The sequence below is a fragment of the Phyllostomus discolor genome, chromosome 6 (genome assembly GCF_004126475.2).
Source record: "Phyllostomus discolor isolate MPI-MPIP mPhyDis1 chromosome 6, mPhyDis1.pri.v3, whole genome shotgun sequence".
Classification (NCBI taxonomy): domain Eukaryota; kingdom Metazoa; phylum Chordata; class Mammalia; order Chiroptera; family Phyllostomidae; genus Phyllostomus; species Phyllostomus discolor.
Window position 1 is genome coordinate 164,306,429 of NC_040908.2, and position 14,132 is coordinate 164,320,560.

Sequence of the window (14,132 nt, forward strand, 5' to 3'; positions counted from 1 at the left end):
GTCCCCTTGCACCTAACCTTCCTGACCCCTGTGGCCCTCCCTCGCTCTCCCCTCATCCCCCCACCCCTGCAGGACTTCCTGTCCCACCACACAGCTCCCTCACACTTCCGCTCCTCTGCTAGCTCATCTGCACACCCACTTCTCTCCTTCCCACCCCCTGCCCCACCCCCGTGCCTCCTCTCCCCCATCAGACAGACACCCCTCCTCTGAGATGCTGCCCTGAAGTCCCCGGCCTGGCTCAGCTGACACTCTCTGGGTCCCCAGGCCCCGGGGACCTGCACCTCTCCCCACAAGGACCACGTGGCACTGCAGGTCCCTGTGCCTGTCTGCACCCCTCTGGGCTTTGAGCTCCAGTCAGGGATGTCTCTGTGTGCTGGGCCCTCCCTCCTGCACCTCCAGGTTCCTCCCCATAGGGGCCTGGTCTGCAGTAGGAGGGAAGGAAGTGTGTGAGGAGGAGGAAAGAGGGGCGGTCAGTGGGGCTGGGATTCCCCAGCTCTTCCCCTCTGTGCCTGGGCCCAGCGCCGGCTCCATCTGGGGAGCAGGCGGGGATTTCTCACTCTGAATCTAATGTCCAACTAAGGCCAGGCCAGGGCACTGTCCACAGTAGCAGGGGACAGAGGGAGGTGAGCTTGGGTCCTGTCTGGATAAGAAAAGGGTTACCTAGGGAACAGCCTGAAAATTTTTTGGCTGCAACAAACCTCTTCCCCAGGAGTAGGGGTGCAGGTGAAGCATGCTGGAACCTGCAGTGCGCCTTCCCAGAATCCCCCCATTTCCAGGAATAGCCCGAGTCCGTCGGCTCCTTTTCCGCTGCACACACAGAGCTCGGCCTGCCCCTCCTGGGGACGTGTGTGAGTCCAGACCCTGGGACTGACAAAGGGGAGCTGCCCAGTCAGTGTGCTAAAGTTCAAGTGCGTGTGATCAAGCAGGACAAATGTCTTGGAGGAAAGTGGAGAGAGAACAGACTGGGGCTGAGAAGGCTCCGACCTGCAGCAGCAGCCGAGGCAGACAGGCCAGGGGGTTCCCTCACTCCCCAGGTCCTGGGTCCCCCATCAGCCCACCCTCAGCGTCACCCACAGGGGACTTGTGCCCTTGTATGAGAAGACACCAGAGACCATGCACTTGCTCCTTGTGGGTGCACTGACAGAAGACCATATGGGGCTTTGTGAGGCCCTGGCTGTCTGCACGTACACAGAGACTCTGACCTTGGCAGCACCTTGAACTCAGACTTTCAAGCCCCAGTGACCCCATGGTTTCATGTATGTAATTATGGGCCTGTCCTTTCAGAGAAATCCCGAGTCTCCCTTCAAAGCACGTTCAGCCCTGGCTAGTGGCTCAGTTGTTGGAGCGTCAACCTGAGGCACCGCGGTGGCCAGCCTGACCCCCGGTCGGGACACACGCAGGGAGCAACTGAAGTGCATGGATGAGTGGGGGAACGAAGCGATGCTTCTCCCTCTCTCTCTCTGTCTCTCTCCCTTCCTTCCTCTTGTGCTGGAATCCACAAATTAAAAAAAATACCACATCTATTTAGCATTCAGTCGTTCTTAGCAGCATAAGGAAAGTGAAAGTGGAACTCTCAGCTTCCATATAAAGCCTGTCCCACCAGCAGCACCCACCACACAGCACCATGGACTCCCAGGTAAGTACCTGCACCTTCCTGTCGGTGTTTCTGGGAGGCAGGCAGCTCCCCTCCTGCGAGGGCCCCGCCTGTGCTCCCGGCCCAAAGACGACCTCCAGAGCTCATCTTTGGAAGCTTTTAGAGAAAACTATGCTGTTTCAAAGTCTATTTTTGTGGGCAGGACGGTGAGGTCCTCAGGCAAATGAGCCTTGTCTCTTCATCTGGCACCATGAGGGGACCTGGGGTCCCAAAGAAGAGACATATGTGAGTGTCCAGGCTGATGGGGGGACCTGGGAAGTGAGCGAATCCCTGGCCTGTCTCCCTCAGCTGCCACCCCAGATCTGAGCCTTCTCAGCCCCAGTCTGTTCTCTCCCCGCTTTGCTCCAACACAGGCGGCCCCACCTGGCACTGTGCCCTGGAATTTTAGCGTGCTGAGCCCAGAGCTCCCCTCCTGTCACCCTGGGGTCCAGATTCACACATGTCCCCAGGAGGGGCAGGCCGAGCTCTGTGTGTGTTTAACTGAGAAGGAACCGCTGGTCTTGGGCTACACCTGGATATGAGGGGGTTCTGGGAAGGTGCCCTGCACACTCCGGAGCCCATCCATCTGCATCCTGGGTCCAGGGGCAGGGCTGTGTTGGGGGAAACACAAAACCGGGCAAGTCCCTGGGGAACCATTTCTGACCCAGAGGGGCCCAAGCTCACCTCCGTCTGTCCCCTGCTACTGTGGACAGTGCCCTGGCCTGGCCTTAGTTAGACATTAGATCCAGAGTGAAAAATCACCCCCACCCCCTCCCCCCTCCCCAGATGAGCCGGCGCTGGGTCCACCCTGCCCTGGGCACAGAGAGGAAGAGCTGGGGAATCCCGGCCCCGCTGACCATCCCACTTTCCTCCTCCTCACACACTGCCTTCCCTCCTACTGCAAACCAGGCCCCTATGGGGAGGAACCTGGAGATGCAGGAGGGAGGGCCCAGCACACAGGGACCTCCCTGACTGGAGCTCAAAGCCCAGAGGGGTGCAGACAGGCACAGGGACCTGCAGTGCCACATGGTCCTTGTGGGGAGAGGTGCAGGTCCCCGGGGCCTGGGGACCCAAGAGTGTCAGCTGAGCCAGGCTGGGCAGTTCAGGGCAGCATCTCAGAGGAGGGGTGTCTGTCTGATGGGGGGAGAGGAGGTGTGGGGGTGGGGCAGGCGGAGAGGAGGACAGACAAGCACATGTGTGTGTAGAGGGGCAGACATGGGAGTGAGCTGCCTGGTGGGAAGGCAAGTCCTGCAGTGGCCTGGGGGGCAGTGTGCTGGGAGGGCTGGGGGGCCAGGAAGGGTTGGCCTGAGGGGCCTGAGAGCTGCCTACCGGCCAGCCTGAGTTCTCAGGCCAGAGGAAGGTCATTTCCAGGTGGGCCCTGTGGGAGGCCACATTGGGTCTTGGGGAGAGTGGAGGGGGAGGGAGAGGCACAGGAGGCAGGGGGCTGCTCAGGACACCATGAGGGTCACATAATGGGGAACCGGGAGGCTCTGAACCAAGTCATCTGTGAGGAGATGGACAAGGACGTGAATCAGGAGAAAGTTCCAGCATCAACACCGGTGTTGGGTGTTGGCAGGAAGCAGGGCAAAGGGAAGCTGACCCCTGGCCTCAGATCGGGCGTCCTGGGGTAAGGGCTGTGGAAGGGGTGCTATTTGCTGAGGTCAGGCAGAAAAGGAGAGTAAAACGAAAATATTCTCCAGTCCTGACATGGCCACTCCCTGGGCAGTGCACTGGGGCCCAGGAAGGAGCTGTCGGAGGGGAGGGGGCAGGGACGCAGGGACTGGGAGACCCGGGGCAGAGACGACCCAGTGCAGCTGCTTTCCCGCCCAGGTGCTCCCTGCACTCCCTGCCCCTCTCTGAGCCTCAGTCTGTAAACCAGCGCAAACAGGTGCTCCACACACCCTCACCAGGTGATGAGCACCAGCCAGGAGTCCTCAGGCCAAGCAGTAAGTCACCAAGCAGGGCCTTTTCTGGTGCCTGGACATCTGTGTACACCTTTCTGGCATTTTCTATTGCAGGTCAGTAGCGAATGCAATCCAGGAGACCTGATTCAGTTTTTCCGTGTTGGCTACCAGCACTGGGCGCTCTACATGGGAGATGGCTACGTGGTCCACCTGGCTGCTTTAGGTAAGGACTGTGAAAGTGTAGTTTTCAAGTTTCATTAACATAATGAGAATAACTCAAAGCCAAATGGCACCATGGGAAACCTGAGTTGGTTTCTCCCTGAGCAGTGGGTGCGTCACCCTACATCCATGTGCCTCACCCAGTGAGTCATCCAGTACCTGACAGGGCAGGGAAAGAGGTCCGTGGGCGCCCATTGCAGCCGGCTGCTTCGGCACTGGGGGCTCTGCAGCCCAGTGCCCAGTTACCGGGGCAGGCGAGGGCTGATGTCACTGAAACCAGCAAAGGCTCTGAGTGTCTGTGGTCACATAAAGGACAAGGTCCCTCAGTGCTCTGTCCTGGCACTCACCTGATTTCACAGAAAAGGTGTCCTGAGTGTGGACTTAGTTGCCCTCAACAGAGGCAGTTCTCTCGGTGACACGTCACGAAGAGCATCCTCTCACAGACGCACCTGCGGGCCCCGAGCACTCTCTTTAGCTCCTGGAGAGCAGGGGAGGCAGGATGGCCCGGCAGGTCCGAGGGGAGTGGGGGACGCAGGTGTGTGTGCCGTTCAGGACGGAGGGATGCTGGGGTGGGACTGCTGACCGAGGGCCAGGGCTGCGTGTCCCCCAGACCCTGTCGCCCTGACCTTGGACACGGGAGTTTGCAGTATCACCAGAAAGAATCTTTTGTCAGAATAATCTTTGCATCTTGTCCATTTTCTGTAAGCTCTCAGCTACCCTGACAGAGTCGTAACAATGTCTGAACGGATGGAAACTAGTGAACGCTACCCCCCTAATCAGGGCGACACTTTGGGAGGCTTGGAGCAGAGAGCAGGGCTGCAGCCCCCAGGGTCCAGGGTCCAGGGTCCGGGCTGTGTCTGCATGCTGGGGGGACTTTCTTAAGGGAGGGGCGCTCAGTGGGAACCTCAGCCTTCAGATGGGAACCATAAACTGAGCGTGCTCAGTTGCTGTGCGCACTGTTCCCCACCCACCCCTCACCCTCCCAGAACATGACACCTGGACCCAGTGGGATGGACTGGGGGGCCCCAGGAGCTGGCGGCTCTGGTGTGGGTCTCTCCACTGGCCACAGCGCTGTCAGGAATGTCCAACAATGTATCTCGGGTCCAATACTGATTATATGAGGGGGGGATCCAAAACATTGGAATTTATTTATGAAAGAGATGTATTTATTCTTACATGTGTAAACTTCAGTCATCTTGAAAGCACTCTCTGCTGGATGCAGCACAACCATCGAGACCTTCTCTCCACTGCTCACACCTGCTTTTGACTCGTTGATTCTGGTGCCTTTCAGTGCTGCTGCCGTTTTTGTGTCACTTCTCCCACATCAGCAAAACACATCACTTTTAGGACTTTTTCCACCCAGGGAAACAAAAAAGTTGCTTGGGGAGAGATCGGGGAATAGAAGGGTGGGGCATGGGGCTCATGCTGTTTTTGGTCAAACACGGTGGGCGCTCAAACGGCTTTGACCTCTTCGGGAAATACACAAGGGCACCGAGGGGAACGGAGAACAAACACGGTTTCCAGTCCTTGTTCACGGCGGCTGAGCCAGGGCACAGCCAACATGTTCATGAACGGGAGGGGCTGGTCAGCTAGATGGGGACCATTCACGTAACAGAACACAAGGCAGCCACCGTCCACCCCAGCACGAACACCATGAACACACGTCGCAGCTTGTTCAGTCAAAGGAGCAACATCTGTGACTCCCCCAGTCACGTCTGGGAAGGGACGGACAGTGAAAGCTCAGTACCAGGCTCGCTTCTCCCTTCCTTCTGGTCTTACCCTCTCTTTCCCCACCCCTGCCACCCCCGCCTTTCCTGTAGCACCTGATCCCAGTGTTTCCAATTCCAGGTGACTCCCCAGAAGCAAGCGCCTCCAGAGCGGGCTTTGTTCTGAGCAAGACAGCGATGGTAGAGAAGGTGCTGCTGACTGATGTGGTGAAGAGATCCACATATCGGGTGAACAACGGGTTGGACCAGGAGCTAAAACCACTGCCCGTGGAGCAGATTCTCAGTTCTGCCCAGAGGATGATTGGCAAGAAGGTGGAGTTCGATATTAGCAGCAACAATTGTGAGCATTTTGTCACCAAACTGAGATATGGTGTGCCCAGATGCCTGCAGGTAAGACCCTCTCAGGGGTGGTCCCTTTCCCTCCTGGAGATCTGCTTCATGTGGAGCAACCAGGCGGTGCACCCAGAGGGAATAGTTACCCTGAACGATACAAAAGCGGGCTCTGGGGGATCCCCTCTGGCAGGGAGGGAGGACATCTGAGAGCCCTTCTCAGATCTGCTTCTAATCCTCTCAGGGTCTTTGCACAGATCACTTCCTCTCTGGGCCTCAGTTTCCCCATGTGTAGAAGAAGAGCTGGTTGGAGGACCTCTGGGGCTCTGGCCAGCTCTGTCTCTTCAGGGCCCTTCACCTGCAAGACCCCCCTAAAGGCAGCCCCTGGGGCCCCTGTGTGTGGTCAGGGAGCGTCTGGGCCCACCCAGCACCATGGCAGGCAAGCTTTCCTAAGGCCCCAGAGAGCACTGGGGCAGGAGGTGTCCGGTCAGTGGGCCCATGTGCCAGCTCAAGGACACCTTTGTGTCCCACCTGGTCACAGCTTTAACCCCTCCCCCTCCCTGTCTTCCCAGTGTGTTGTCCCAACACACCCAGCTAGTGAGGGGCAGGAGCAGGATTCAAGAAGTTAGGGGATGTGCTCACAATTTTTGCTGCTAATATCGTACTCCACCTTCTTGCCAATCATCCCCAGTTGCCCTGCTCTTCACTGCTGAACCACAGCGCCTCCATATCTGAGGGCCCCGAGACTGGGTGGGTGGGGCCTGGGTGAGAGAGAGTGGGGGCAGAGGGGCAGGTGTGCAGGGGGTAAGGGTTCGATGCTGAGGTGGGGTGCATGTGCCCAGTCAGAGGTCCAGGCGAGCATGTTGAGCAGCAGATGGACATGTGAGTCTGGAGTTCAAGGCTGAGGGAGACCTGGAGGGCAAAGTTTCCAGGCTGCACTTGTGAACAGTCCACAGTGTGGCCATGGTTTCCCAGGGTCTACCCTCAGCCTCTGCCACAAGCATCGCCCTGCAGGGGCGGGCCCAGGGAGAGCACAGACCACACAGCCATTCCCACCTTGACCCCAGAGCTCTGGGCCCAGGACCCCAGGCACAAAGCCTCCTCCCCACCCACCCAGGTCAGGAACACACGGCCTCCCCCAGGGAGTGCACACAGAGGACTCCATCAGCCCCTCCTGCCGGTTGGCGGGACAAATCCAGACAAGCCCACACTGAGAAGTGGTCACCACTTCTGTTTCCCAGGGAATGGGGGCGCATCCTGTGTGGGAGAGGACCCTGGGCTCGCCTTGGGAGGGAGGGAGGATCTGCCTGGATGGGCTGTGGATCTGACACGGGCTGCCCACTTTCAGGATCGAAACGCTGAGATGGACGCACTGCTGGCTAGAGCCAAAGAGGCGGCTGCTGCAGCAGCAGCCACCCTTGCTCAATCTGCAACTGAGCAAGGAACTGGTCCCACCCCAGTGACATCCTGAAGAAGCCACAGGATCGTGCCCTCGAAATCGCTGAGCAGCTGACCGCCCCCACCTCTGCTGCCTCCCTGACCCCGGCTCTCGGGCAGCCCGCAGGTCTGTCCCTCACTCTCCCTCTTGCTGACCGAAGGATGGAATGATTGTACCAAGACCTAGAATGAATAAATGTATCTGCCTTTCCCTTCACAGAGGAATTCCACTGTGTGTTGTGTAGGCTTCTAAACCAGACAGGAGGAGGTTCAGCGCCTGTTGGGGACACCAGCAAGCTCTGGCCGTGTAGCCCTGGGTGACGCTCCTGACTCCCAGGCCTCAGGTTTTTCTCTCCAAGATGGGCCGGGGTCCAAGTTACAGTGACAGCGTGAGAGCCGGGTGAGACAGTGGGTGGGAGACCCCTGCCCCTGTCTGGTCTGCAGCAGGAGCTCAGAGGACCGTCCCCATGGTTCTGTGCAGACCGACCCTTGTTCCCACTGCACATAACTCCTTTCACTCTCAGGGGGCAGAACATGAACACGAGATGCTCCCCCCAACACCATCCCCCTCCCCGTGGAGCCCCGCCCTCTGGTACTCGGAGCCCCTCCCAAGGCATGGCCCTCCCTCAGTGACCCCCCTCAGGCAGCCCCCTTGGTAGAAAGTAATGCTTTGCTCTTTGAACTCAGGGGCCTCCTCCTCACCACCTGTGACTAGCAGAGGGGATGCTCTCATCTCTGGGCGCCCCCCTTGCTCAGGCTCCAGCTGCCCCCGGGGTGAATGCTGAAGACCCCCACCCCCACTGAGGGCAGGACACCCCTCTGTGGGACACTGGGATGGGGGTGCCTGGGGTCACAATTGGCCCAAACCCGTAGAATGCGCAGCAGCGAGAGCGGCCCCTGAGGTAGACTAAGGACCGGGGTTATGATGCTGTGTCACTGCAGGTTCAGCGATTGTGACAACAGTGTCCCCTCGGGGGCTGTGGACAGTGGGGGAGGCTGTGCATGAGTGGGGTCGGGGGGGTCGGGACATCTCTGTACCTTCCCTCGGTTTTTCTGTGAGCCCAAAGCTGTTCTAAATAGTAAGTCTTTTTAATAAGGTATCAGACATGATGTATTTGACTTTACAAAATTTGGTTTTCTTCATGGCAAAATATTCTCATTATTCTCTTTTGTATTCCCAAATACTCACTCAGTTTCTTTTATCAGATCTACTCCATCATTTAAAAATATTCCTTTTTTCCTCATTGAAATAATTCACGTGTCCAATCCCTTCTTTCATATAAATATAGATTAAATGTACCTATTTTATAATCTGTGTCTAATAATTTCAATATAGAAAGGCTTTGTGAGTCCCATTCCGCTCTGTTTTTCTCCTACTGTCTCTCTCTCTCAGAGGCTTGTTTCTTGTTTTGGTTTCCTTTTGCCTGTTAGCTTTTACATTTTTGATGTGATCATGTTTTTCTAGAACTTTTCTGAGAACGTTCTCCTTTAGAGAAGACTCACATTCCCATAAGCAGCTGCCAAGCGGGAACCTCATTTTATTATAATTACTATCATTTATCCCTAAACAAGGACTTTTTTCCCATTGCTTCTAGAGAGAGGGGAAGGGAGAGAGGAAAGGAGAGAGAGAAAAATCAAAGCGAGGGAAAAGCAGTGACCCGCTCCCTCCTTCCCGCGCCTGGACCAGGACTGTGTGCATCCCAGCTGGGGAACCTCACACGCCCCAGCCAGGAATTGAACCTGCAACCTAGGTGTGTGGCCAGATAGGGAATCAAACCTGCTGCATTTTGGTTACAGAATGACACTCCAACCAACCGAGTTTACCAGTTGGGGCAGCACAATCATTTTAGACGACATATTTTTTTTCTTTTTAAAAATGTCTATGGAATTTATGGCACCGACACGGGTTAATAAAATTATATTGGTTTCAGGTGTACCATTCTACAACACATCATCTGTATGTTGGAATGTATGTTCACCACACGACATCATCTTCTACTGTTACAGGGTGCAGCCAAGAAGGGGCCCCAAATAGGGATTTGTAATGGGGCCCAGAACTCAGGGTGTCCGAGAAATATTAGAAAAATATATATATGATGTCCTCACCCCCCACCAGTCTGAGCTGGGGGATGGGACGCATGGAGCAGGGCCATGGAGAGCTGTTTTGTACAGCAACAGCTTTGCAGCTAACCCCTGGCATGGTCGTTTACAATATCTGTAACCTTTAGCTGGTTTCACAGATGTGTTAAACAGCTGTGGCCATGCTTTGAGCCAGCGGGATGGAAGTTACTTCCACCCGGGATGTAACTGGGAGGCAACTGCCCCTAGTTGCAGAGCCTGTGTGACAGCTTGCAGATGATTGTCTCCACAACACAGGACCATGCCTGCCCGGACTTACTATGGCAGCCCAGTAGAGCTGGAGGAATGCGGGAATGCTGGCAGGTGTGACTGGTTGTGGGAGGAGTCAGAAATGGGGCTGCAGAGGAAGATTAGGGCGGGCATTTAAACCCAGGGTCAGCAGCCATACCAAGAGGGACCACACAGCTTTGGCAGAGTAGGTTGGGACTATGAGGCTTGGGCGAGAGTTAGGACCATGTGGCTTTATGGGCTCCCTTTTTCTACGTGGTTTAGGAAGCAGGAGACACTTTGCCTGGAAGGAAAGGGGTGAAAGGACTCTTGCTGCTGGGCCATGAGCAGGTGCCACGTGGCTTTGGATTAACTGGAGATCGTGGTGGTGACACAGTGGATGGTGCCAGAAATGAGGGGCTGCCTGAACCATGGACTTCTGCTTCTTTGCCCGAGATACTGTGCCCTGGACTGGGCAAAGGGGAGAAGAAAGAACCTTGTACGTTTGTGGGTATTCTAAAGAATTTTGGTATTTTAGTGAAGACATTAAGTCATTACTCTAAGTCTGTATAACTTTTAAATAAATAATTCCTTTCCTTTTCACCAGTCTCTGGCATTGAGAGACGTCTTTCCTCTGGCAGTGGGCAAAGCGAACCTAGTAGATGGTGGGGGAAACCTCGGAGAAAAAGGGGGCATCCCTCTGGTAATACTATATTGTTCACTCCCCCCAGGTCTGCTCTGTCACACTACCACCACCATTTATCCCCCTTTACCCTCTCCTACCTCCCCTCCCCTGCCTTCCCCTCTGGTCACCACCCTCTGCACCCGGCCCTGCCTAGCCCCGCCCCTCTGACAGCGGTCAGTCTGTTCTCTCTGTGTGCGTCAGATTCTGCTTTGTTTATGTTGCTCATTAGATTCCACACGTAAGTGAAACTGTGGTATTTGTTTCCTCTGACCAGCTCATCTCACTGGGCTTAATGCTCTCCAGGACCATCCATGCTGTCCCAAAAGGGAAGATTTTGTTCTTTTTTATTCCCAGTTGGTGTTCCATCGTGCAAATATACCACAGCTTTTTTATCTACTCATCTACTGATGGGCACTTGGGCTGTTTCTAAAACTCAGCTATTATGAATAACTTTGTGACGAACATAGAAGTGCAAAAAAAATAAATCTTTTAAAAAATTAACCACCTCAGGCCTTGCCAGGTGGCTCAGTTTGTTGGAGGGTCGTCCCATCATCAAGAGGTTTTGGGTTTGATTCCTGAGCAAGGCATGTCCCTAGGTTGCGATTTTGATCCCCGGTCAGGGCATGTACAGGAGGCGATTGATTGATGTTTCTCTTTCTCTCCTTCCCAAACTCTGGCTCTTAAAAACAAAATCAATAAATATATCCTCGGACAAGGATTAAGAAAAAAATTCACCACGCAGAATTACCCTCTGCTACTTCCTAGTGTGGCCTGGGCAGGATCTCAGAAGGGCCAGGTCCCCAACTTCTCACACTTCCTCCCCATCCTCTGCCACCAGTGACCCTACTGAGTGGCCAGTCCATCTGGCCATTCTCCATGGCCATCACCACAGCCACCACCACTCTGAGTTGGGAATTCGGGGCATCACCTCCCCTGGCTGTACCTGCCCACACAGGAGGAAGCTGGCAGGCCCTTGACCCCCTCCCTGCAGGAGAGACAAGGCTGGACCCTTGCACAGGGCTCCCCTGGAGGCCCAGGCTCTCAGAGGCTGAGGGACAAGCGAGGAACCCGTCCACGCTGCTACCAAAGGGGACCGTGTGTGACTTCAGGCTGAGATGTCAGCCTCCATGTGGGGGTTCCAGAAGGGGCCGTGCTTGCCTTGGTGCTGCCAGGCTCTCTCCGGGTCAGGGGCCCAGTTGCTCTGTGAGGCCCAGCTCTGTGAGGTCCAACAAGCAGGAGGCTGAGATACAGGAGGAGGCTTCCCACCTGGTGCAGTTTAAGGCTCCCCAACAGGAGAGGGAGCTTGGGGGTCAGATCCTATGAGTGTGGTGACCTCCAGCCTCTAATTCCAGGCAGCAAATCTCCCCTGGGACAAGACCCAGGCTGTCAGCAGCTCTGGAGGGACCAAAGGTCAGTGCCTGCTCCACCCCATCCCCCAAGTGCCCCAGTATCAGGGGTGCTGAACGGTGGAGGGGGCTCACCCATTACCCCCTCCAAGCGAGCCTGTCTCTGAGGTCAAGCCTAAGCTGCATCGGCAGAGCTGATTGGCCTAGTGAGGTCACCTGTTCTCTGTTCACAAGCTGAAGCACCTTGGGGTGGCTTTTAAATTCTTTTTGCATTTAATTTTTAATTTTTATTTTTAGTATATATTTTTAATTTTGCTATTACAATTGTCCATGATTTCTCCCCTTTATGTCCCTCCTCTTGGTACTCTCATTCCCTCTAACATTCCACCCCCTTAGGTCATGTCCGTGGGTCGGAGGTTTAAGTTCTTCGGCTTCTTCATTTTCTGTTCTATTCTTGACCCCCCCACCCCACCTACTGTGTGCCTACCTATGATGCTTCTTATTCCCTGTATCTTCCACCCCCATTCTCCCCATCCCCCACTGATAACCCTCCCTGTGATCTCCATTTCTGTGATTCTCTCCCTGTTCTAGTTGTTTTCTTAGACTATTGATGTTTTTAAATTCAGTTGTTGATAGTTGTGAGTTTGTTGTCATTTTACTATTCATAGTTTTGGTCCTCTTTTTCTTAATAAAGATACATCCATTGAACATTTCACCTAATAAGAGCTTGGTGATAATGAACTCTTTAACTTGACCTTATCTGGGCAGTACTTTACCTGCCCTTCCATTCTAAATGAGAGCTTTGCTGGATAGGTGTAGGATGTAGGTCCTTGCCTTTCATGACTTGGAATACTTCTTTCCAGCCCCCTCCTGCCTGCAAGGTTTCTTTTGAGAAATCAGCTGATAGTCTAATGGGTACTTCTTTGTAGGTAACTGTCTCCTTTCCTCTAGTTGCTTTTAAGATTCCCTCCTTATCTTTTCATCTTGGCTAATGTAACTATGATGTGTCTTGGTGTGTTCCTCCTTGGATCCAACTTTTTTGGGACTCTCTTAGCTTCCTGGACTTGCATGTCTAGTTCCTTTGTCTGATTAGGGAAGTTTTGCTTCATTATTTTTTCAAATAAATTTTCAATTTTTTGTTCTTCCTCTTCTCCTTCTGGTACCCCTATGATTCAGATATTGGAACACTGAAAGTTGTCCCAGAGGTTCCTAAGCCTCTCCTCATTTTTTGGATTCTTGTTTCTTCATTCTGTTCTGAATGAATGTTTATTTCTTCCTTTTGTTCCAAACTTTCATTCGAGTCCTGGTTTCTTTCCCTTCACTGTTGGTTCCCTATATTTCACTGTGTGTAGCCTTCACTCTTTCCTCTGTTTTGGAACCCTATTCAACCATTTCTGTGAGCATCCTGATTACCAGTGTTTTTAACTCTGCATCAAATACGATGTCTATCTCTTCATCGCTTAGTTTTTCTGGAGTTTTGATCTGTTCTTTCATTTGGGCCATATTTCTTTGTCTCGGCTTGCCTGTTATGTAGTAAGTGGCTGAGCCTTAGGTATTCACCAGGGCGGGGCAACCAAGTCCCTGCTTTGTGGCACTGTGTGCGGGGGAGGGGTAAGAGAAGGAACAATGTCCCTTGCTTGGCTCTCTCCCTGATTTCAGTTACCTCCCTCACCTCCCACAAGTGGCTCTACCCTTTCTGGTGCTGATTCCCAGGTTTGTGTGTGCTCTAGGACCCTGTGGGTCTCTCAACAAACTCTCCTGTGAGGCCAGGAGTTTCTTCAGCTGCCTCAATCCTCACAGGTGTTTTCAGTCAGAGGTTTTGAGGCTTTCTTTCCCTGCGCTGGGACTCTGGGTTGCTCGGCCTGTCTCTATCCCCACTTGTTCCTCCCAGTTTATGCACACAGGAATGTGGGACCCTCCAGCCCCCAGCTACCGCCTTACTTGGCATCCTCTCTGCCCCAGCTCTAGTCCCCGCCCCTTCCACCAGTCTAGACCAATGTTTCTTCATCAACTCCTTGGCTGTCGGACTTCCCTGCAGTTCAATTTTCTGGCAGTTCTGGTTGTTTTTGTTTCTAAATTGGTTGTTGTCCTTCTTTTGGCTCAGCAAGGAAGTGAAGCGTATCTATCTACGCCTCCATCTTGGCCAGAACTCCAATTTTTTTATTTTTGATAGCCATTATTAGAGCCATAGTAAGTATTCCCATACAGGTCTGTTTTATACATGTAAACATACATTTTCATCTCTTTTGGGTAAATACGCATCCTAAAGTAAATTGCTGACATGTGCAAATAGCTCCCAGTAGTTTAGGAGAGGCCGCCCTCTACTGGCAAGAGGACGAAACTCATCTGCCTCCCCAACGGTTCCAGGGCCAATCCAGTACACTTCTCTTTCCAGCTTCCCTGGAAGCCTGGGTGATCAGGAGGCTGAGGTCTCCTTTAGAAGCAAATCAGAGAGCTTAGAGCTGGGGGAGTGTGGACATCACCTCATCCAGTACCTTCAATCTG

At 53.9% G+C, this 14,132-nt stretch overlaps 1 protein-coding gene across 1 annotated transcript; it reads left to right on the plus strand.

Moving 5' to 3' along the window:
* The first annotated feature begins 1,603 nt into the window (after positions 1-1,603).
* Positions 1,604-7,559, plus strand: LOC118501017 (phospholipase A and acyltransferase 4-like). The gene is made up of 4 exons (XM_036027597.1): positions 1,604-1,636; positions 3,652-3,760; positions 5,605-5,873; positions 7,162-7,559. The coding sequence occupies exons 1-4, from the start codon at positions 1,625-1,627 to the stop codon at positions 7,282-7,284; spliced, it is 513 nt and encodes a 170-aa protein (XP_035883490.1). The 5' UTR covers positions 1,604-1,624; the 3' UTR covers positions 7,285-7,559.
* The last annotated feature ends 6,573 nt before the right edge of the window (positions 7,560-14,132 follow it).